Source organism: Saimiri boliviensis, chromosome 19, assembly GCF_048565385.1.
Source record: "Saimiri boliviensis isolate mSaiBol1 chromosome 19, mSaiBol1.pri, whole genome shotgun sequence".
Taxonomy (NCBI): Eukaryota; Metazoa; Chordata; class Mammalia; order Primates; family Cebidae; genus Saimiri; species Saimiri boliviensis.
The window spans coordinates 12,732,741-12,758,146 of NC_133467.1; the positions used below are offsets into that span (position 1 = coordinate 12,732,741).

At 45.4% G+C, this 25,406-nt stretch overlaps 1 protein-coding gene across 7 annotated transcripts in view; it reads right to left on the reverse strand.

The window, feature by feature from the left end:
- CACNA1E (calcium voltage-gated channel subunit alpha1 E) overlaps nt 1-25,406 on the reverse strand; it is a 405,974-nt gene that overhangs the window by 23,039 nt on the left and 357,529 nt on the right. For 6 of the 7 annotated variants that reach the window (XM_074389670.1, XM_074389669.1, XM_074389668.1 and 3 more), the window contains 7 exons: nt 21,803-21,886; nt 20,929-21,054; nt 17,206-17,271; nt 12,427-12,518; nt 11,569-11,734; nt 6,936-7,063; nt 1,714-1,810 (listed from right to left, as the gene is read on the reverse strand). In XM_074389670.1, coding sequence (XP_074245771.1) covers nt 1,714-1,810; nt 6,936-7,063; nt 11,569-11,734; nt 12,427-12,518; nt 17,206-17,271; nt 20,929-21,054; nt 21,803-21,886 — 759 coding nt within the window. Of the gene's footprint in view, nt 1-1,713; nt 1,811-3,671; nt 4,250-6,935; nt 7,064-11,568; nt 11,735-12,426; nt 12,519-17,205; nt 17,272-20,928; nt 21,055-21,802; nt 21,887-25,406 lie in introns of those variants that run through there. The other variant, XM_074389673.1, reaches the window with a different exon arrangement.

Below are 25,406 nucleotides of genomic sequence, written 5' to 3' on the forward strand. Positions count from 1 at the left end.
GTGAGAAACGAGATTTTGCCTTGCTTATCTGACTTGAAAGATGCATCCTGGTGCCCCCTTTTTGAGTCTTTAATAGATGAAATCTGCCAGCACATGACTGAACATGCATAAGTCCAACTTATCTAAAGGGTGAGGTGGAGCAGGCTGGATAAGGGGGAAAGTGCAAACAGGCTCTGGGGTAGGAGGATGGGGACAGCAGAGGAGAGAACGAGAGAAGGGTGGCTCAGGCAGGAGCAGAGTGGGCAGGCCTTGTTCCCCTCACCCAAAGAAAGGGATCACACTGAAATGGCCAAATCCACTTTCCAGAGAGTATCTTGCTTTTGGAGTTAACTTTTCCTCCAATCCCTGCTCCCCTTCTCCCACAAAGCTTCATCCCAGAAGTACAAATTCAAGGCCACATTCCACCACCTGGTACTTTTGGATGTGGCCATCGTGAGCAAAAAGGATGCCAGCCCCTAAGCTGTGCACGAGGAGCCATGTACTGGGGGTAATGAGGGTGTCTAACAGCCATGTTCTGGTGAGATGCTCTCCGGAGCCATTCAACTTGAGGTAACAGCAGGAGAAGGTCCTCTGGCAGAACCACCAGCCTGGCAGGGAGGGAAATACCTCTTCCCAAAGAAGGGTCTCTAGCATTCCACTGTGGCGTCCCGCCTAAAGCTGATGCCACAGGGTTTCTTAGAGTGGAAAGCCAGTTTGTTTGGATTTGAGTTCCATCTCTCTCCCACTTTTTTCCACTTCTAGAGAATTGGAAGCATTACTCTGATGTGTTCCTAGGTGAATAAAAGAGCTCCAGAGTTCTGGGTCAGTCTAAACAGCAAAGGGGAACTAACTGTAACTATTACTAGTGGGTGGCAAAACAACTCACGTCCGAAAGCTATGAGCACCCTAATGGCAAGTGACTCCCAGTGCACAATCGTCTCAAAGTGGCAAGCCACGGGGGAATCCACCCATAACTCCAGGGCCAGGTCCCAGAACTATGTCGTGCCTGTAAGGCAAATTTAATGCTGAATACAACTTATGCACATTATTTCCCTTCCTTCCTAGTACTTCCAAGAGAATTGAGTAGCTGGGCTAACGGGATGATAGAGCCACATTCCTCAGTTTATCACAGGATGGAAGACAGGTTCCTCTTTCCTTCCTATACCTAGAAGGAACCTATGCCATTCTTCTTATGTCACGGGTGAAAACATTTGTCAAGAGTCTTCCTCTCTCCTAAAAATTTCTTGTTTAAAGGAATTTTCTTTCCTCCTGACAATTCCATGTTTAAAGAAATTTCGGCATGATTTCCTCAATTAATCTGATTGAAGATACTTCTTTACATGTGAGCACTGATCGCTGTTGAGCTGTAGGCTTCCTTCTTGCCCATCTATGCCATCCCACAGGCCACCACTCTGCCTCCTCTAAAAGGAAACACACCACTTAACACACTGCTTGTCAGGTAACTCACTCACAAGAAGCCACACAGTTGCAGAAACACAAAATATCACATAAAAAATCATGGTGAATAGTACTGAAAACCATTCCTTGAATCATCGCATGGGAACCTTCAGCCTCCTGGGAACCTTCCCGACTACCGAGTCTCATCACGCCTTACCTCCTTAGTTCCCTCCTCCGCCTCCCCAGCCTGGCTTCCTCCCCATGTTCTGGCCTCCCCACAACTAGATCCCATTTCCTGTTGGTCTCTAGCCCAGAACAAAGGAAGGGGTGGTCTACCTTATATGCCACCTTGGAGGGACATCTCTTGCCGAGGCCTAGCGGAGGTGACATGAGAGTCAGCATTTCATACATCTCAGTGTAATGGATGCGGCCACTGCTCATGGAGGGTGGTGAGGTGGGATGGGGCAGGTTAGCGGGGCAGGGGGGTGGCAGGGAAAGGAGAAGGATGCAGACAGGTAGGAGAGGAGAACAGGCATTCCCAGAGAGCAAAAACGAACAAAATACAGAAAACAGGAGAAGAAAAACAAAACAAAAAACGGACAAACGGGAAAAGAATAGGAAACCTGTTAATCAAGGCAAATCGTAGACACGACTCCATCCTGGTGCTGTTTATATCACGCCCCACACAGACCCGGGAACACTGGTGGCAACTTTGGTCCCTCTGACTCCTCGGGAATGGTCATGGGGACTCATTTTCTCCTCGATTAGTATTCCCCGACTTCCCTGTTCACGTCATCCCTCCCCAGTACAACACAGCTTATTTTCCATTCCCAGGGCTGTGTGTGAGTGGTATAAACCGGATAGACGGTGCTCCAGCCATGGGTTGGAGTTTCTGACCCCGGCGGGGGCGCTGGCCTGGAAGTCAGGCCGTTCTCCTCTGAACCCACAGGCGGAACGTCGTGTATCCCCCCTCTGTGGTGTGTGTGCAGCAGAAGGCGGCGTCTTGCGCTGAAGGTGGTGGGCTGTGCTCGCTGCTCAGAGTTGGCCCCGTTGCTTCCACCTGGCTCTGTGGACAAGACTGCTCTTTATTCCCCAGCATGTGCCAGGTCGATGGCATGCTGGGGACAGAAGAAACAAAACCAGGAGGAGGAAGAGCATCTTGCATGCCATGCTGCCCTCCCCAGCTCTCCCACATGCGGCTGCGGGTTTCACCAGGGTGGAGTTTAAAGAGTCTCAGCAGAGGGAGCTGTCCAGCCTCCTGAGGATGGAATCACTCTGTCACCATCCCAGGCCAGCTCTATCCCATCGTCCAGGCTGGCATCCTTCCTGAGCCTAGGTCTTCTTCCAGCCGCCCGGGCAGTGCTATGCCCCAGGGAACCTATGCATCCCTCCACTTGCACCAGGAGAGGGCTCCTTACCTAGCAGGCTTGGCCTCAGACAGGGGCTTAGTAGAGCCACTGAGATACAAAGGGTTCCCAGGGTATGGCGGAGTTGAACAGGGAGGTCTACTCACCCCTGAACAATATCCTCAGGCTGACAAGAAGTGACTTGGAAATTATGACAGTGCCCTCAGATCCCTCACAGAAACCCACGGCAGGTCTGAGGCCGAGTAGTGCTTCATTCACTGTGATCTTCCCAGACCCTCTGAGCTATTACTCCCTTCTTGCACACAGCACCAAATCCATGCCTCTCTTAGATACTCTCACCTCTCGCCCTAATTCTTTGCTTCTCACCCCCTCTGTCCTATAGCTTTCATGGTCATCCTGACCAGAACATCCAGGAGCTGGGAGGGTGAGATCGCCAGGATCACGCTCCATATACTACACAGGGGATGACGATGCCACTTGGCTAAAATGAGGCTTCTCTGTCTCCCGTGAAAAGAAGCCAGAACGCTTTGCCGGATTAAAAACATTTCTGCATTCTATAGAGAAAGGAGAGGTTCCTCTGGTTAACTGTGCAGACTAAGGTAGACCTGTGTGTGTGTACGTGTGTGTGTGTGCGTGTATATGTACATACAAACACATACATGAGTGTGTGCATCTGAAGAAGACAGTGATCACAGTGGTCTTCATATGAAGTTCTTAACTCTTCTGCCTTTTCCCCAAAATATACCCTTCTGCTTACATAACAGCTGCTGGTTCTGGAAGGGTTTGGACCTCTTTAAACTCAAAGGAAAGCAACATGAAGGTTCCCTCATGTGGCGCAGTGGCGGTGGAGCAGAGGACAGAGAGGAGGGGTTAGATGTTGCATCCCACGGCAGGTCATGGCTGGGGACTGGGAGGCAAACCTTGCAAGCCACCCTGTAGGGGCAGTTCTCTCCCAGGCCCAGAGGAGGCGAGATCACCCGCACTAATTTGTACATATCCTTATACGGGATCCTGCCGCTGTAAAGGAAGCACAGGTGGGTTAATAGGACACTCGGAGAAGGGTGGGAAAGAAATGACAGCTTAGCCATGAAGAGGACAGCTGAAAGAGGTCAGAGCAGCTTCTTTCCTTGGGCCTGGCAAAGCCAGACCAGGAGAGACTGAAAACAGTAAGCACCAGAGAACCATTACCTTGCCAAACTGCACTGCTGCAATTTTCTAAGGAAATCGGAGCCCAGCCAATGCCAAAGGGAACTGCCTACTGAGCAAGAGCACCCCGTGATACCTATCTGGCCCATACCTGGCCAGATGCAGACACAGCCCTGGCTCTAGCTAGGCTTCTAGCAACAAAGCCTGCCAATTCACAAAGGACTCGGACCGCTGTCCAGGGCAGGCGCCAGGCTGCCTTGAGGTGGACCGCAGAACTGTGCTTTCCACAGACACTGATTACAGTCAGTTACTCAGACCCGCTTGTCAGGGCCAGTGAGAAGTCAGCGGCTTTCTGCAGTCTGGAAGAGACAAATTTCCCATTAGGCTAATTAGCAAGGAGCACAGTTGGCATGAGGGAAATCACAAAGGGCTTTGCTTCTCTCTGTGACAGATTTTTCTGCGTTCAGCTTGGGCAAGTCGTCTCTACTCGGTAGGAGCCTGCTGAGGTCTGTGTTCAGAGAGCAGCCAGGGAGGAAGCCATGGACACTGCCCCTCCCAGCCCCCTTCCTGCCACCTAGCCCACAGCAGCTTGGCTGGAGCCAGCCAGAATTCTAGGAACCACATGACCTATCTTACCAACCCTTTGCCCAGGAGCCCCCTAGAAAGTTCTGGATTCCTATGGAAGGGATAGAATTAACGATGATGAATTTTCAGTGGCCACAGCATCTTCTCTGTCAGGGGCCCGAAAAGGCAGCAACAGGGATTTGCAGGTCTGTATACACCCTGACACAGACCAGGGTTTCCACTGGAAATGATAAACACAGCATCTTCAGCTCTGTGCGTTCAGTCCTTGCCGGCGGCCATGCGGAGGCTACTGCTTCAGTCCAGCTTCACTCTTTCTAGGCTTTTTGAGATTTCATGGTTAATTCCTCCTGTTCTTCCAGAGAGCAGCTCATCAGTACCTCCAAGTCTCTCAACTCTTGAGAGGATGTAATTTAGCCAGGTGTTCTTCCATTTTGCCTCAGTGAGATTGGGAAGCAGGTGGGTTGGGAGTGGCTATAGACTGATGTTTTTCGCAACTGGTATCAATCCTCCTTCTGAAGACGTTGGCTCACGTTACTTTTGTTAGTTTTCCTCGCCCATCTTATAATGAAAGCCAACCAAACTCTAACTAGAATGAGTTATACTGTGAATTTCAAAGTACACAGAGGAGATTCTTTGTCTTTTTGCTCTTTCCCAGTCCACATGTCTGAGTCTCATGATTCATCCTCATGGAACCTTTTCTTCCCAGCAACTGGAATCAGCAGGGTGGAACACGTTTTATACACATTGCCTTTGGATCCCAAGATAAGTGAAACCACAGGAAGCTGGGGTTTCTGGGAGCCAAGGATACCTGAGTGAGCCCAGATGAACAATGGACTCTTTTGCTCACAGCTGGTTTCTCCTCTTGGGTGAGTAGAGAAGTCCCTTCTTAGGCTCCCAATCCCATAGATATCCATGGTTACAGGGGCTGTTTTTCCAGACCTTCCAAGTAGCATTCCTGCGTGGTTATCATCGATTGTAGTAACAGTTACACACATGATTTAATATCATCCTCACAACCACATTGCAAGGTATGTAGGTATCATGGTTGCCATTTTACAGGTAAAGAAGCCCACGCAGTCCTGGCTGTACCTCCTCTAACACACTGCCCATTGCTTTCTAAGAGCTATTTACTAGCGAGTAAGACCAAAAAGAAAAACCTGTTGCTCAATCATTGTAATAGGAATGGATTTAGATAACTGTACCCTGTCATTAATTACTGAAGAAAAGAATTCTGATTCACCCTTCAAGTCTCTAAAACAGCAACTCAAGTTCAACAGCCTCACCAGAGGATAGATTTTTGGGAGAAGTCTCTGATTATGAAGGGGGTTCCAGGTGGAAGCAACTTGGTCCACGCCTGTGAAGGATAACATTTCTTGTAGTATTTTTCAGAGGGGGACCAGAATGGATAGAAGACTGGTGAGTTAAGACCCAAAAGCTAAAATGACCTGGAATAGAACAGATCCTTCGGAGTCAGCATTCATAGAACTCTCACCTTGTCCTCAATCATGAGGGCCAAAATGCTGCCATTGTATTCTAAAGCAGGGATTAGCAAACCTTTTTGGCAGTAATTTTTTTTAACATCGTAGGTTGGTGCAAAAGTAATTGAGGTTTTTGCCATGACCAAACTGCAATTACTTTTGCACCAACCTAACATTTCTACAGTAAATACTTTAAGATTTGAGGGTCATACTATCTCTGTCACAATCACTCACCTCTTCCTCGTAGTATATAAGCAGCCAGAGACAATACATAAATGAATGGTTGAGCTGTGTTCCAATAAAACTTTATTTGCAAAAACAGACGGGGCTGAATTTCACCCATGGGATAGAGTTTGCCAATCCTTGCTCTAGAGCCTAGACAGCACACCATCACCTCACAACTACTAAACAGCAAAAGAGACTACAGTAAAGAGGTTATCTTCTCCCATTCCTATCATTTAATTTAGTTCCATGTAGTAAAAATCCACGAATGTTTAAGGGAGCAGTTAGAAGAAAAACTTGTCTGGTTTTTTAAAAAAGAATAACTTGAGAATTATATCCAACTGTATGCGTGAGAGGAATGAGAAAGAGAAAACACTCATGGTCACTGATCATGGTGGCCAGATGTCCAGCTGGCCGAAAACCCTTAACCCCCCTGGTAACAAAGAAGTCCCCTAATCATTGGCAGAAAAAGGAGATTATTAGAAACTCCTCTTGGGATTGAACTCAAATAATCTAAGGTAAGGACTGGGTGATGAGACCAGCCCAGAAAGGGAAGAGCCTGTCACAGAAGGAAGGAGAGACAGAAGACTTTGGTGACCAGCTTGATACCAGAGTCTCTTCCATGGGCCACAATCAAGAGGGATCTCCTTTCCTTCTGTAACGGGCAGGCATCTAGGTGGCTCCAATTCCAACCTCTTCCCTGGGAACTCCAGAGACCTTTGCTCTGGGCCCCACTGGAGTGGCCAAGGGGCCTACGCACCATGCTGCTCGGTCATATTCTGCCCAGACGCGGACGAACTCGTCCAAGTGGTGAGGGCCCAGGATGGAGGAGTCCCGAGTCAGGTACTCAAAGTTGTCCATGATGACGGCCACGAACAGGTTGAGCATCTGAAGAGCAAGGGGAAGAACAGGGGTTAGGGGAAACCCAAAGCAGAGCTCAGGAAGCAGAAAAACAGGCTTTAGGGTGAAGAAAAGAATTCAAAAGTTTGTAGGGCACCACTGATCTTGCTGAATGCAACACGTTTTCATTATCTGTACCACGCATTTCATTGTGTGCACATTCTTACTGTGCATTTCTATGCCACTTCGTATTTGCGGAGTACCCCACAGTCACTTTTATTATCAGTTCCACTTATTTAATTGTTACTGTGGCAGCAGAGGGAACAGCAGCAGCTACAACATTCTTGAGGACTAGAGGAAGTCAAGGCCAGATGCCAACCTTCCCTCCCCTGACTCCTCCTCCATTCTTGCTCCACAGAAGCAGCCCAAAGAACAACTGTTAACATGTCTTAGAGCCGACAGCATGGCCTCCTGCTGTGATGACTTTAAGCTGTTGTTGGCTTTTAAGCAGTTTCTAAGTCCCTACTCTCCCACTTAATTTGTTTAGGCAGCCTTTACTGTGCACCTACTATGTTCCAGAGATTCGGGAGCCAGAGATGGGAGATAAGAAAGTTCTTGTCCAGAGGTATATTCCCGTGCCTAGCACAAGGCTTACAGCACAGCAGGGCTTCACTAGATGTGGTTACATGAATGCTCTTCAAGACTTATTTGGTACTTAGGCGAGGCTGTGATGTAATGGAAACATACAAATGTTAAGAGCCGTGAAAGAAGCATGTGCAGATTACAGTGGGGACAGAAAGGAGTATGAAGGTAACTTCTGGCTGAAGAAAAAATGTCTAAGAGGGTGGATGCTTGAGTACTGTTCATCAGATAGACGTGGCCATGGAGGAGGGCGTTTTAGCAAAGGAGCCAGCCCAGAGGTATCCAGGGATAGGGAATAGCCAGACATCTGCAAGGAGGGTGGAGCAGCGGGGTCTGAGTGCCAGATCACAGAAGCATCTCACAAACTGAGCTAAAGAGTCTAGACCAGGACCGGTGAACTGGTCAGGCAGGAAATATTTTAGGTTCTGCAGGCTGTGAGGTCTCTGCTGTAACTATTCAGTTTTGCTGTTGTAGCACTAGACAGACCATTTGTATACAAATGAACACAGCTGTGTCCTGGTAAAGCTTTGTTCATGGACCCATGTAATTTCCACATGTCATGAAGCATCATTTGTCCTTGGTTTTCTTTCCTCAACCATTTAAGAATGTAAAAGCCATTATTTCACGGGCCATACAAAAACAGGTGGTAAACCTGATTTGTCCCATTGGCTATAGTTTGCCAACCGCTGATCTAGACTGTTCTGTAGGCAACAGAAACTGCTCAAGGGTGGGAACCCAAGGGAGGGTGTTGCGGTACTCATGCATCTACCAGGGGCAAGATGACAGCACAGACTGGAGTAGAGAGTTAACGAAGGTGGAACCAACAGGACTTGATGGCCACAGTCAACAGCACTGTCCCCCACACACCCATTCACTGTATGTCTGGTCCAGGTTCCTGTCTGTTCCCAGTTAGTGAAATTCAGTGGGACGCCCTCCTGTGACCCGGGCCTCAACTAGTCATTAAATCCCATTTTCCTGGGCACAGTGGTCGGTGATCCCATCAAAACGAATAAGATCGGATTGAACCTTCTGGGCAAAAGAGTTGTTTTTCCTGTTGCTCTTAAAGGTATGAGAATGTGAGGTCTAGAGCTGCCACCACGGCGGTCTTGAGACATGATATTTGTACTCACGGGGATGGAGCAGGGTGGAGGCAGAGATCTGTAAATAGAGAGAAACCTGGACCTGATGGTATCATCTGAGCCCCATATCAAGCCTGCTCTGCCCCAGGACTCCTCATTTATAGAAGCCTGTAAAATCTCACTTTACTTAAGCTGGACTTGGCTGGGCTTATTGTCTCTTATTAAAGTGAAAGGGTCCTGCCTGATAGACACCAACTGGCAGGAGAACAGGAGTCTCTGTTGTGGACCCCCAGGTAAAGTGGCCAGGTGCACAGAGGTGCCAGATACGCAGACAGGGTGTACAGGATAAGGAGACAGTGTGGAGGCAGGACACGGGTGGAGTCTCTCTGCAAAACAGAGAGACTGCTGGTCACACCTAACAGCCACACTCCTCTCTGCCTTCCTTTCTCCTGCTGCCTAAAGTATACGTGGATGGCTGGAGGTCTAGGTGTCTTCTCTTCCATGAAGATGAGGGACACACCACAGAGGTGACGCAGCAGAAAGCAGGAGTAGGTCTGGGGCCCCAGCACCCCTGTGGACCCAACATGACCAGACTGCCTGCCTTCCTCCAGACTTCACGGATGTGGAAGGGAAATCAGCATCCCTCCTGGTTAAGCTGCTGTTATTTGGAGATTTCTGTCTCATGCAAGTGAACCTAATCCCAGCATGGGCCTATCATTCTGCCTCTGAGGCTGGAGCCACAGTGAATTTGCTCAACCACTGCCCGGGTTATAAAGGGTTTTCCATGTATCCACACATTTCTTTTGTACTCTTTTCAGGGTACCTATTATTAACGTTAACAAAAACTGTTAGCATTGTTACTGCTTTTCATTTGTACAGTCATTAAGAGTGTGGTGTGTGGAGTCACACCTATTACTTGTTTTTATGCTTGCTCCAACTCTCTCTGAGGTGGGTTTAATTACCATCACACATCAAGGACAGAATTCTTTGGATTCATGTTTGTATTCTTAACTTCCAGCATGAGGCCTGGGGCACATGGTGGGGCCATCAGTAAATCTCTGAGGAGTGAATGGTTTGAGTTGAGAAGCTGTGTGACTTGTCCAAGGTCACAAAGTCACTCTCATATGGAGCCGAGACCTGAAAGCAGATCATCTCATCCTGAATATAGCCTCATTAAAAATAACATTAATGTGAATTATGCAGCACCCTCTGTCTCAAAATTCCAAAAGTACCTTTATGGTCTTTAATTAATTTCCAGTTATATCTTTGGTTTCTTTTAAATATTTATTATGAAACACTTAAACCACGTAAGATAAAACTGAGATGTCCACATGCCCTTCTGTCTGTTCCATTCCACCCTAGCAGTGAGCACCGACTCCTGGAAGCCGGAAGCTGTGAGCTGGTTTCACCCCTTGACTACTGGTGACTGAGGGATGGGCCTTGCTGAGCGTCAACCTCACGATGGCCACTCAATAAAAAAAGTGCTGAAGATGTGACTCAATGGAAAACTCCCATGATAGCATTATTCTGAATTTCAGGGTTTTTTTCTTTATACATTATACTTCAATATTGATACAGTTGTGCCTTCTTTCTACCGAAAAACCTTTCACATACATAAGAAGGGAGTATATTAAAATACGTGGATCAGTTCATTGTGTATATAATGCTCCTATTATTACATCGTTTTTTTCTCCTATTTTATAGAGGCTATAAAAAAGAAAGTGTTGCGGCCAAGGCCAGCAGCGGAAGAAAGCCAAGACCACTGCATGGGTTGCCCACGTCTCCCGCTGGCTCACTCCCTGACACACTGAGCTACAGGCTACACTTCACAGTCTCTCTGCAGCTCACCCCCCGCTCACTGGCGAGCCGGATATGTGGGACGTTTCAGTCCCCTTGGGGTCACTTGAAAGAGGCAGCAAGGCCTGGACCTAAGACAATGAATGTACTTTTGGATGCGGGGCCAGGAAGTGTCCACTTTTCAGTGGCATCACTGTTTTAGTCTTAGGTTTTTGTACAGCCAGTGGTATTAACAGTGAGGCTGAGCTGAGGAATTTCAGAGTGACCAGAAACACTAAACTGACCCTTTTATTCATTTATGCTGTTTTATCATTCCTTGTCTGATACGCAGGACAGAAGTTTCTGGATGTGGGTGTGCTGAGTCGTGCTTTTTCCAAAAGAGACTTAAGAGGCACCCAGGGCTTCTCACCACCTTATAGGTGGGTGCTCCACCTATCCTACTCAGTATTTACTGACACCCAAAGCAATCATATCTCTTCTCAGCTATCAAGCTGGTCAATAACCCTCAAATATAATAACATTACAAGTTAAGAGAGAACCACATTTATTCCATTATCATCATTCTACTCTTATCAATGCTATAACCTTACATTTTTCAAGGTACCTTTTCTCAAGCAGTTAAAGAGAAGATATTCATAGCCCTACTTACAAGATAAAGTACCTGAGGCATGACAAAGAAAGGATTTACTCTGAGTGTCCACTGGTTCAACACGAAGCTCAATGCACTGAAATATGCTCACCTTTCCTTTCCACAACAATCTTTCCCTAGAAGCAGCAAAGACTTTTCTCAACCACTGAAAGTCACCCACCAGGAGTCTGACAGGCACCCTAGTCTCCAAGAGTTCTCCACGGGAGGCTCTAGCTCTTAACGTGGGCATGAGTGTGAGCGTGTGCACGGTGGGGGTGTGGAGAGAGGAGACGACGAGGGGACGAAAGCACGAACATACACCGAAGCAAACATCTCCTATTTATCAGAAGGGTTGGGAGTAGGAAGGGATGGGCCACATCTCGAGGCAAGAGCACACCGTTGCTCACCAAGAAGGAGCAGAAGAAGATGAAAGAGACGAAGTACACGTAGGCCAGATCGGTGCCACAGCGCTCATTCTCATTCTGCCCCGACGGTGCGGTGGTGTCAGGCTCACAGCCCTTCTCCCCGAGGCACGACAGCATGATCTCCTGCCAGGCCTCACCTGTGGCACTCCTGAGCCCGAGAGACATTGTGGTTAGCAGGAGTGGGTCTGCAGATCCTATCACATCCTTGGTCCTCCTTCCCAACTCCAACTCCCCCATCCCTTCTCTTGGCCTGGGCCCAACAGGCTCCCTTGCTACCCAGTTGGCCCTCTCTAGTGCTTTCCATGCAGAGATAAAGAGTGCCACCGAGGTCCCTTTTGGGTTCTGCTACCCCGTCCACTGCCTCTCCATCTTCTGCAGGGTCTCTGCTACTAGTCGTGGGATTCTCTAAGACCCCACATAAACCTGGCTGTCCGAGGTTTCCGCCCTGAAGTGGAATTTGGTCTGCAGATACTGTCCTCACATCCCCCCTCCTAAACCCTTGCAGCCCATAGTGAAGTTGAAATTTGCAAATTAACTGCTGAGCCAAAGTAGTTAATCGATGCAATTTTCTCCCCACCCAAGTATTTACCAGACCCAACCCTGCTTAGCTTCCAAGACCAGACAAGATCAGGCACATTCATGGTAGTACGGCTGTACAGAAGACAAACCTTTCTAATGTTGTCGGGGCAGTTTGGCAAAGGCATTGCCCGCTTCCCCTTCTACTGACAGGAGCAAAGGAAGCAGAATAAAGATGCAAGGGGAAATGAGAGGAAGAGGCAGACCACCTCTCTCTCCCTCCATCAGGAGAACTGCAGCTACAACAGTTAAGCATCCAGGTACCTGAACAGCAGCATTAGGGACCCAAAGAAACTCCGGAAGTTGTTGTGCCGGTTGATGTGACTCTCCTCATCTAATTTTATGTTTCCAAATACCTTAAGGAGAGAAACAACAGAGAACAATGAGCATTACCGAGCTGTGTGATGCGTCCAGCACATGGGGGTCGGTGAAGCCACGTGCATGGCTTTCTGATAACCTAGCCCTGGAGCAGACAACTCAGACCCAGAGAGCTGCCAGACACTGTGCTCTTGCGCTGACATGTAAGAAAAATTATCCTCCACCGCTCTAGTGCGGCAAGGAGCACCCATGCAGCAAGGTCTGAGCGTAACGGAGAATGCAAGCTCTTTTGAAGTCATTCTGCCTGTACATAGTTCCTCCCACTCTAATCTGGTCTTTTTATCTCCATGGTACCTGTCACCATGGTACTTAGTCTGTCAAAGACAGTATCCCACAGCAGGAGTGCAGGGAAGGAGTTACCCCTTTCTTCCTGTCTCAGGTAGTCATGATGGGAACATTTGAATTTGCAAGAAAACATCATTTATGATTTGGGCAGATGCTACCCTGGAATTTACAAGCAGTTCGGGTCAGAGAGGGCGTCTCTATCTTCCTTAGATATATTTCTATCCAGAAAGTCGCATCTTAGAAGGTCTGTATGTCATTCATGTAGAATCCACGGCAATGAACAAGCATATATCGATGTGCATGTGTCTACACATGTTCACATGTATCACCCAACAGACCCAAGTCCCATCTAAAAGTAAACATCTATGCAGGAGCTGAAGCAAAGTCGAGGCCAATAGGATGGAGAAAGTTGGTCCAACTGGACACTTTGAAAAGGAAAACAGAAAATGGCTTTGGGCAGATTCTGGGTGACAGAGTGATGCTGACTGACCTGCTGCTGGCAGCTGAGCTTAGAATGTGATCACTGTGAATATTCAAAAGAGGGAACACTCAGAGATCTTTATCCACAGAGACCGAATAATGATGAACTCTCAGACACAGTGCTGCCTGGAGCCGAAGTCAACCCCTCCACTCTTCAGATGAAAAGGAGGCTTTCACACATGCACTCTCCTTCCCAGCTGCATTTCGGGTATCAGGACCTGTTCTCCTAAGTCAATGCTGGTACTATGGATGGCTTACTGGGTTACTTTTCCAGCCATTTAAGACAATTTTCAGCCTGCAGTGAACATGCTTCAGTTTATCCAATGTCTGCTAAATGGAACACATTTTCCCCCTCACAGTTTTTAGAATGTGCAATTGAGGAACAATCTCTGCCCCCAGCTATTTTGCTCAAGTAACTCCCACTGACACCTGCTCTGGGAATTTGTTCTCGACGCTGTTTTTCAAAACCCAAATACTACTTGTCTCTCAGGGAGAATGGAGGTGGCAATTGAGGCAGCAGCAGAGAAGAATGGAAAGAGGAGAAGGCAGAGGGCCCCAAAGAGACAAATAGTAGCATTTAAAAAATCCCACCCAAGCAATCAAATCTAGTTAACTCTGGATCCCCCAAGAGGGCTCTGACATTTATCCTTGCCCTGTTCACATTTCTGGCCCTCTCCTTTCTTTACCCTCTTGGTTTGGAATTCACGATTTATCCCTGATTCATCACAGACATACAACTTACAGTGTCTTTTTTTTCTCCTATGACACGCCTGGAGCTATCAGGAGTTGTATACAGTATGATTTTCTCAAACATCTCATCCAATCACGAATTAACTGGAGAACATACTGTGATTTTGCACAAAGTATGTGTGTAATAGTCCAAGAAACCAAAGCTATTTTGAATCTAAGATAATTTAAGTCAAGCCGGGCATGGTGGCTCACACCTGTAATCCCAGCACTTTGGGAGGCTGAGGCGAGAACACTGATTGAACCCAAGAGTTCAAGACCAGCCTGGGTAACACAGTGAGAACTCATCTCAAAAAAAAAAAAAAAAAAAGATAATTTAAGTCAAAAACATGTATTGTGGTCTTAAATTTTTTTCAACTTTTCACTTACTCCTTGTCACTAACTCAAATGTCCATCAACAGAGTATGAAAGAGAAAGAAGGGATGCTGAGGCCCCATAGAAAAATCTCACTAGAGTGTAGATTTAAATCCATTTCACTTGGAATCACAGAATATTAGCACTAGAAGAGACTGGCAAAGGTCTCTAACCAACACCTCCAATGAATTAACGAGAGAGATATGGTGAAAAGAGTGATATGGTGATACAGTGATTCACCAAGTTCACACAGTTGTTCAGTGACGGAGCTGAGGCTGACAATCCCACCTCCTAGCACCATGTAGCCACAGAGCTCTGTCTCATCCCAGCAAGTTACTCCTTCTTTCTAACTTCTGATTCTTCTACAAAGGTCCCATTTTCCAAGGAGCCTTTGAAAGTTTGGAATAATAATGGTTTTTCTCATAGATATACCCTGTTACTATTTGTATTTTTCCAAAAGCTTGTCCCTTGCGCTTTTATTTGTATGCATGTCCCAGTTTTATTGTGACTATATTAGATACGGTCTCTCTAGCAACAACTCAGGTGTCTGCTCTGTGTTTGATGCTAGGTCTCATCATGGATCAAGATGGGGATGGCCAGCTTAAAGCAAGTCACAGCAGAAACGCCATTCATGTCTCTGTGGAGTGCACATAGTGCTCTTATCTTTTGGAAAGAAATCTAAAGGGAATAAGATATTAGACTGCACAGTTACTGGGAAGACTACAGTTTCGTAACTGAACAACTCCTACCCGCAATGAGAGGGTAAAACAAACTTGTGTTTACTTGTCTGGTGGGAAAAGAGACAGTACAGAGTTAAGAACATGGCTGTGGAGCAGACAGGGCTGAGCTTACAACTCACCTCTTTCACTTACTGCCTGAGAACTTGAGCATTTTGTAAGTTACTTAACTGTGCTAAGCGTCAATGGAGACAATGAAACACGTATAAACGTTTTCACATTACTCAGAAACATCAGGATATATCTTGCCTGTGCATGCTCGCCCTCTCTTCCTCTCACTCGCTCCCTTTTTCTCCACCTCCTCTCTCTCTCTCTCTTTCTCTCTCTCTCTCTCTCTCTCTCTCTGCATACATTTGGTACAGTGTCTAGTACACCAAGGAATTTAAATAATGGTAAATAGCATTATCACCATTACCAGAATCAACAGTATTCATACTGGATCAGTATTGGAGATGGTGATATTCTAGTTTATTTTGTTTGAAGATGAAAAGGGGTAAGAACTGTTTTGAGCATGGGCAAAAGGAACTTAATTATAACCAGACAAGAAGAATGATAATGTTCCCAACACGAGTAAGAGATAAACGTTTGAAGTGATGGATACCCCGACTACCCTGATGTGATCATTACATATTGTATACAAGCATCAAAATATTGCATGTACCCCCAAAATATCTACAACTATTACATATCAATAAAAAATAAATTTTGAAAAACAATTTCATTTAAATCAAGCTTTCATTTGGCTCTTCAAGAATATTTTAATTCCAGAATCAAATATATTGGAGTTAGACAGGACTTCAGGGAAGTTACCAAGCGAATCTGAAACTTCAGCAGGAATTCTGTTTCCAACACTACCATCATCATCATTAAATTTCTACTGAAATATCCCCAATGAAGGACAACTCACTACTTCTCGACCAAGTCTCACACATTTTGACACCTGACATTCTACTGTATTTTTAGAGAACAAAATTATCCAGTAATAAAGAATGAAACCCAGAAGTACAGGCAAGAGGGAAGAGTGAGAGGAAGAGATGTTTCAGAAAGGCTCTGGAAAGGGCTGCAGACACAGCACGGCTGGGACACCCCAGCAGCAGCTCCAGGTGGCAACACAGTTGGGAAGGCAGCCGGCAGGCTCAAGGCAGCCAGACTGCCTGACTGCAGGAGGCTGTCACGTAGCCGAAATTCTGTGCTGGGATCCAGTCACAATACCTCCAAGTCAGAAAGTCAGCCCTCTGGAGACAAGCAGAAAGCCTGTGTCTCCAACCAGATAGGTTCATGGGATGTGCTGCTGGTTATTTACAGTAGGAGTTCACCCACCACGAACAACCATCACCTTTGAAAGAGGCTTTGGCTTCTTCTGCTTAGCAGGTCTCTGGCTATCTGCATAAATACCTGGGGTGGGAACCCGATCTGCTTCTTAAGTTCTGAAACTGGACAAAGTGTGGTAAAACAAGGGAACTGTCCAGCAAGTTGCACGGCCTCATTAGCTGGAACGTGGCCCTTGAATCTCCCTAGGAATGAGCAGGCTGCCAGGAACTCTGAGTTGTTCACAGTGATGTGTCTTAGGGCATAAATCTCAGCCAGTCAAGACTGTGTAAACATGAGACTCTATGAGACTCTATGTGGAGATCTGGTGTCACCACATACAGGAAGAACTAACATCTAACCTCCTTTTAGGCCAAGTCAAAATACCAGAGATCCACATGAGCTCCCCTCCTCAGTCTCCTGGGGGATCTTTTTGGCTAAGCACAATGGTGTCGTCTTTGCTTTAGTTCTATGGCTGTCACCACAGAAGCCCAGCTACTTACGATTTAGCACCATGATCTGAAAACCTGAGATGACACCCCTGTACCAGACTACCCTGAATACTTAGGCAAGCTAAATGGGGAGCCACTGCACATGGGAAATTCCCAGGGTCACACTGGACGAGACCTCAGGGGAGCACCCTTAGGCAAGAAGGGGTTCAGAGCATCTTCGGGTCTTGCATGCTCAGGTTGCTAAGCCAGAGATTATCTGGGTAACAGCTGTCCCCCACCAGGCCCTTGCTCTGCCAGCTCACCTGCATCCCAATGATGGCATAAATGAAGAAAAGCATGGCAATTAAAAGGCAGACGTAAGGGAGGGCCTGGAAGAAAAGCAGAGATAAGATGTTAATCAAAGAAAGGCAGCACCCAGGCTCTACAACCTGCATTCAGGTGTACAGATCCACCAGGAGGCTAATGCAAACGGAGGCCTGGGCCTCCCTCTTCCCGGAGGCTGTTCCATTTGGAGGTGCAATACTCTCTCAGGTATCCTTGTCCTCTGACAGACAGGAAAACAGCTGGCCAAAGAGAGGCTTACAATTTACCTCTATCAGGAAGATTCACTCTCCCAGAAGTATAGCCCATATCTAGGAGAGCTGGGAGAACTTCCCGGGCTTGGAATTCCTCCCACTTGCTATGCAGAAAATGGATAACCTAGCCATTGTCATGCAAATTAAACACTAGGAACCTAGCTTTGCCTTCCAAATCCCTGTTTATTACCCCCTCCCACTCCCATACCCAAGGTGGCGCCCATAATGAAGAATCTGGAATCTAAGTGAAATGACTGGGGTCTCACTTGTTTGTAAGTTCCTAGAAGGCTCATTCATCTTCTGATGCAACATTATTTCCCAGTGTTTAAGCCTCCTGACGTTTTATTATGTTTCATGCAAAAGCCGGTTAAGTTAGCCACCCAAAAACCCTGCCAGGAAGCCATGTGGCACAAAATTCTGTACTGTGCATGCTTACTGCTGCTTTGAGACATTTTAATTGTAGAGGTGAGGGTCAAGGCAAGGAGATGTGAGGCAGAGAACTGCTTGGTGCTGGAGGAGGATGCGATCAGAGGCAGTTTGGATCGGGGGTCAGAGTGGGACACTGTAATTTTGTAGTGATCTTTGTGCTGCCAGAGAAGTCTCTCTTCTTTGCCATCCAGCAAGCTCCCTGGCAGACAGTGCTACAAGGAGTCTCCACCCTGTCTTGATTGTGCACACCACGAATCCCAAGAGATCAATTGAGGCTTTCAGACCGCATGAGCAGGGCAGAGCTCTTCCACAGCGCTAACAAAATGAGGAGCCCTGTGAGACTATTTACAACTTGAATAGAGGCTAAAATTAAAATGCAGCTGAAAGCGGGTGGGAGAATTCCCTCTCCAATGAAGTGTTCATTCCTAGGCTCTGTGATGACGGATGGCTGCCCTCTGACGGGCAACGTGGGCCTCCTCTACAGAAAGCCGGAAGGAAAGAGACAGGGCTTCTTGCACCTGCAGTGCTGCTGCCTTCCATCTTTACCTTCCACCCTTATTCTGCCTTCTCCACTCCAGTCCCTACTTATCTCTTCCTACTCCTAACTTAGGGAGAAAAGCAAAGAGTCATTCTGTTCTCCTTTCTCGTCACGTCATCATTTCTTTTTCTTTTTTCTTTTCTTTGAGACGGCGTTTCGCTCTTGTTACCCAGGCTGGAGTGCAATGGCGCGATCTCGGCTCACCGCAACCTCCGCCTCCTGGGTTCAGGCAATTCTCCTGCCTCAGCCTCCCGAGTAGCTGGGATTACAGGCACGTGCCACCATGCCAGGCTAATTTTTGTATTTTTAGTAGAGACGGGGTTTCACCATGTTGACCAGGATGGTCTTGATCCCTTGACCTCGTGATCCACCCGCCTCGGCCTCCCAGAACGTTATCATTTCTAACACAAAATAAGGGGGAAGAGGGAAGAACTCTAGAGTAGGGGTCAGAGGTAGGAAACTGGATGCTATTTAGGGGAGGGTGGGGAAGGTAGAGGCAATGGAGATGCTGTTCATATTGTGTGGCTCTCTGCTTTGTATCTGCAGGGGTAGCCTTTGCTAATCTTTTAAACATCTAACTTCTACGCCATGTCCCAGAATGGTTCTGAAAAAGGAAACATTTATCTACAATGCAGTCTCACCTCGAGGCAGATTCACCTGTCTTCCCTGTTCTCTGTGGTATTTGCTGGAATAAGCCAACCATTTGGCCATCAATTTTTGACAACCTTTTCTTTACACTCAATAGTATATGGTTTCTCGGAGACTTGGTGATTGTGATAATATGACAGGATGACACATATTTCTTAAGAGACTCGCTAACAACTGAAGTCTGTTGGGCAATCCTCTGGGGAAAAAAAAAGGTTTTAAAGCATCTTGTGTTTCCAATTCTAAATCCAAAATCACCTGAGACTCAGAAAATTCTCGCTAAGGTTTTAGATTTCTCCTCTGTATCTAACTTTAGAATTTTTTTTTTTTAATGTGCCGTGTAAAGTGAGTCTACTCTGAAGCCATCTTGGTAAATTTCCCCAACAGCGTGAAGTTGGAATTCCTTCAGGGTGATGCCAGCTTCTATTTGGAATTTATATACAACCTGCTTGGGTGGAGAAGCCATTGTCTTCAGAAACCTTGGTGTAGTTGAACTAATAGTTACTGTTGTGACCTGAAGTTCACGATTAGAAGGGATTACCCAAACAAAATCATAGAACTATTGGTTATAAAGATGATTGTTGGCACATCCTATGCAATACATCTAAATTGAATAATGGTACCAGATAAAATTATCGATGGGAATGAAGCTTGTGTATCATCCATTATCATGTGTAATCAATAAACTATTTAATTCTCTTGGAAAAAAAAAGAAAAATAGTTTTCATTGAGGTGAGGTCTCCGTGGGAGTCATTATGCCAAACAATTGCTCTGGATAGGATAAAAATGTCAAGGTCGCTCCTAGAAGCCAGAACACCCTTAAAATTGATCTCACATCTCAAACTCCCAGGTCCTCGATGAAGAAGTAAATCAGTAATCATGGATGTGAGCAGAAATCCTTTTCCAAGTGATGAGAAACCATTAATTCAACTCCTTGCCTTCTTTAGCTTAATTCTTAATTAAACCATATAAATATCTAATATAAGGCAATCTGGTGAATTTCTCATCTTTGAGTGACTTAATTCCATCAAATTTATTTTTAAACACATTCATTGAAAAACTCGTTTTAATAAGAACAGGCATTTGAACAACACTTAGGTCTTTCCCCCAAAGCTTAAAAACAACTAATTTATGGTATTTGCTAGAGTCCAAAGATACTTAAGTATGCTTAGGAAACTTTTACTGGAAGTCTGGGTCTCAGGTGTCAATTTTTTACTTATATTTATTATATATACACCACTTTCCAGCTCCACGAGACTGTTCAAAAGAAACACATCCTATTAACCTACACAGATGCTTCTATGTATTTGTAGGACGAGTCTATCCTATGTTCAGTGGCTCAGGAAATAAATGCTGATAAAGACAAAGGTGAGGCTAAGTGTGAATCATCTGTCTATGAAACACAACTCAATGAGTACTTTGAAAAACTGTCATGTGAAATAAAATCACCAAAAGTCCCTGAAAATGCAGACGACATCTGACTCCAGATGACGGGCTGTTATGTGGATGGGGTCACTCAGGTCCATCTGGAATCTCTAGGGATGAGGCACACCTTGTAAACATGTCCCCTACTTCAGCAGACAGAGAGGACGTCTGAGTCACAAAGTCAAGGCGTTTTTCTGAAATGAGATTCTACCCAGTAGACATAAGCCGACCCCAGACAAGCTAAGCTGTGCTGTAAGTAAGAGGTATGGTATCTACTGAATGCTTCTAACAAACACACATTCTACTAGCTTCAGCTTCCCAGAGGTGAAGGAAGTCAGGTAACGATGCCAGTGGTGCCTGGCTGTGCTGTCTGACATGACAGCCCTCAGAGAGGATTTGCTGGTACCTCTTACCTTAAAGGACTGCACAAAGGTCCACAGCAAAATGCGTATGGTATAGCCCTGACGCAGGAGCTTGATGAGGCGGGCAGCTCGGAAGAGCTTCAGAAAACTCATATTGAAGCCACTGGTGTTCACCAGCTGGTGGATCAAAAGGAAACATATAATTAGGAACATTACAGTCATTTAGAAAAACCTAAGCACGAGTATTTGTGTATTTATCCCTCATTCTGATAAATGGGACACAGTCTCTGTCTTTGTTAACCCCAATTCCAGCCGATGGGCTGGCCAGTGAGGCCCATCTCCTAAGCCTTCCCGTGCCTGCTCTCTATCCCCAGGTGGAAGGGTAAAGGAGGTACCTGAGAAGGGTACCCTGCACACAAAACCAGGCTCTCTAGTCTTCTACTGAGAGAAAGGGCCCGAAGTCTGCACTTAGATGCCAAAAAAAGCAGATCTAGGAATCCGTCTAGCACACGTTGGCCCCTAATATTCAAAGAGAGTTACCACAAGCTTTCCAAGTCGTCTTCAGAAGGAACAAATTTACGGAAGCAAATCAGGTCTACAAACTTTAAGGGCAAAGGTACTGTGCCTCCTCTGAGAATGTAGGGGAATTTATACACAGCAGCTCTCTTCTGACACCATCTAGTCCACCTACCCTATTAGATACTTGCTACCCAAGTCATGCAAATCAACAAAGCCTTCAGGAGGGCCAGTGCCACTCCCAAGTTTGCATTCCCTGGCTAAAACTGAGCAGCGAGGGAGTACGTTCCCAACACTTAGTGGGTACCCATGTGCTGTGGTAGGTTACAAACGGGCTGAATGTACAGAGGAGTTTTTAAAATGCTACTCCAGGACCAAGCTTATAGACATGGATGTATAAGCCATTCACCTTGCTGTCTGTCAGGATAATTTCTGTGATACTGCCAATCACGGTGATGAAGTCAAAGATATTCCAGGTGTCTCGGAAATAGTTCTGCCGAATTGAATTCAGTCACAGGAACATCAGAAAAGGGAAAGAAGAAAAAGGACAAATGACAGCTTTCATTATATAACTTTGTTTGTCACTTGGAAATAAAACTTGTCAATTCATGCGTAAGTTCACTCTTCCTTTGGCTTCGGTTTCCCATGTCTAACCAGAGATACCATTTCTCCTTTACTAATCTGGGAATTTCTCATTTGGAAAGCAGTTCCACCACTATTTGAAGACTTTATTTTTGAAACTATCACCAAAAGCTCATATGTAAAAAAAAAAAAAAAAAAAAAAAAAAAAAAAAAAAAAAAAAAAAAAAAAAGTTTTCTTTCAATTTTTATTTTTAACAAATATTTATGTATTTATTTAAAAATCTCTTTATGGAGGCACGATTGACAAAAAGCTATCCATATGTAATGTATATATCTTGAGTTTGGGATACATTTGTACCTGTGAAACCACTGCCGTGGTCATACAGCTATAACTTTTAAACTATTTATATTGTATCAAGCGCCCTATAAAATACAGTCTGACTTACGACTATCAACAAAGGTGACCCAAGTCGTAAGTGACTAAAGGTTATAGATATGCTGAAAATCTCCTTCTAACTCCATTGAGCCTTTTCAAACCAACTACTGATTGGTAACAGGATGAACAGACTTCATCTTTCCCCTCTTTCTCTGCTGTTACAGCTTCCGAAGAGATGTAGCTAAGTACAAGGAAGCAGTAATAAAATGAGTGGGCTGAAGGTGACATAAAGAGCCTGCAAAATCCACCAACCAGATAACACTCCATTTCACAGAAGAGGGAAGACTATGCATCCATCTCCTAGGCTCAGATGAATGCAGACCTTAGACTATTCTCCTTTAAAAACAAACATACAAACAAACAGGACACGCGCATCTCAAAAAAATTCACTTGCTTGCCCCTGGGACATTTAAGGGCGGTCTGTAACACAGAAAACAGACATTAAAATCAACAGACTGCAGAAATCCAGAGAAGACAAAGAAAGTACAAGGAGGAGAAAATTTCAAACATCTGTAAGTGAGACCTTCAGCAAGACCACAGGACAATGGATTATTTTATTCTATCCTTGGAATAAAAAACAAGAGACTCTCAGAGCAGTGCAGAAGGATACCCCTTCCCAGCCTCAAAACTAGCATCACTGAATTACTATGACATGAGCCAGACGTTAGACCAGGCCTTTGGCCTTCTTTCAACTTATTTATTCATCTCATGGACCCTAGAGGCAGGGAGTGACAAATACCCACGTTTGTAGAGTCCTGAATGGAAGAGTTGGCAAGAGGAGTGAGGGGAAAATATCCAATAAAGACAGGCAAGGAGTGTGAGGAGAGAGGAGTTACATTTAATGAGCATCCACTGAGAACCTTATGAATGTCATGTAATTGGATACCTACAACAAAGAAGCTAAGGCCATACGGTGGCTACCGTTATCCTTATTGTATGCATAAGAAAAGGAGGCTGAGAGAGGGCTTATTCCAAAGCCACATGTACCTAGGGGGCATGTGAAGAAACTGAAGCACACAGTTTCATAAACTCACTTTCTTTTTAAAAAAAAATTTTTTTTTAATTGCATTTTAGGTTTTGGAATACATGTGAAGAACATGCAAGATTGTTGCATAGGTACACACATGGCAGTGTGGTTTGCTGCCTTCCTTCCCCTCACCTGTATCTGTCATTTCTCCCCATGCTATCTCTCCCCACCTCCTCACCCCCCCGTCCCTCCTCCATTTCCATAAACTCACTTTCCGTTAGAATATTTAGTCTTATCAGTGGTAGAGCTAAACTAAGTCTCCGAACCCCTCAATTCTCAGGGCTCTCCTATTGTCCAACCTGGGGTGAACTTCCTAATTCTTGGTTTTAATTCTTCCTAAATCTTGGCGCATGGATCTAGGTCTGAGAACCAGAAGCCCTGGATTCCAGTTAAGGATTCTTTACGATACAGAAGAGCATGCTGCGGTATAGACTAGCACACTGTGGTATACGGTACAGAACAGTTTAGTGTAATGTAGACTAGTAGATTACTGTAAGCTTTGAAGTCAGAAGAGGGTCTGAATCCTGGCTTGCCTCTTACTAACCTTGGCCAAAGTATTCAATCTTTCTGAGCTCCAGCACATTCATAAACGAAAACAAGAATGCTCATCTACAATATGTAAAGCATTTGGTCCTGAATCGGCAACCAATGTCTGTTACATCCTTCCCTCTTTTTCTTTTTCCCTTCCCTTTTTATTCCCATCCTGCCTTGCAGTTCTGTTGCCTTTCATTGTGTAATCTTTATGAATATATACAATTTTTCTGAATTTCAATTTCCTCATTTAAAATAACAACAATGGCAATTATGACAGTGACGTCTGCCTTGGCTATTTCAGAGTCATTGAGAAGGTGCAATGAAATGGTGTATATTAGGATAGGCTGAAAGCTTAGGGTGCCTTAACAATGTAAAGACTTACCGTAATTAGTGGTACCTTTTATAGTGTGAAAATGCCTCTAGACCATGAATGAAAACATGGGCGTAGGGTGGGAAGGAGGCAGGCTTCGAGGGCTGAATTTAGTTAAGGCTGTGAGTATATATTCAGCACTCACCATAATTAGACATATAATGGGACTTAAGTCACAGACAATGTCGACACCACATACAAGTAATCAACACGCATAGAAAAACTTTTCCCGGTTGTGGTGCTGGCTTCTCCCTCTCTCTCAGCTCTCCCTGTCAGGGCTAGACTGTCTTATAAAAGCATCTTTGTTGGTGGTAGTTTCTTCTACTTTTTTATTTCCCCAAGTCTCAAAACACTCAAAAGAGAGTCAGGCAAACACAATGCGGCCACCTGCAATTGGTTCCCTTAAACTCTCCGCCCAAAATGATCAAATTAATCATTTTTCCAAGAACCACTGGGAGGCCAAAAGCAGCCCCCACAATCAACACTCACAATTATCCAACTCAGCCCAGAGTCCCTGTTAAAGCTGCTACCAGACAAACACTTATTCAGATAACGAGCAAAGTTCTCACCTTGCAGGGAAAGCCGTATACACACATAATTAGAAATGGTAGCTCACGCCCTAAAAGTGCAAAACAGCAGTCACGTGGGCTAGCATCCCACTGAACTCGCTGCACACACTGAAGCAAGGTGCGGGGAGGGTGGCAGAGGGGATTTTCTTGTTTATAGGACACTGAAGCAAAGGGCTAGGTTTTCTTGACACTCTTGAGAACACATGCAAGAATTTTCCAAACAATTGTAATTATTAATAGTAGTTGAGGAGAAGGAAAAAAAGGCCTCACGCCAGAAAAATTCATCATCCCCAAATCCCCTCAAACTTAATTCCAGGATCCTTCCCCTTGCACTCCACAAACACACACACACACACACACACACACTTAAAGGTCATTAGTCTTTATAGGCATAAGTAATAATTATTGTGGCACACATCTTTGTTTTCTAGCCTATGCACACACAAAGGTAAAGACTGCATCTTTAACACCTTACATCTATCTTCCAGATCTCTG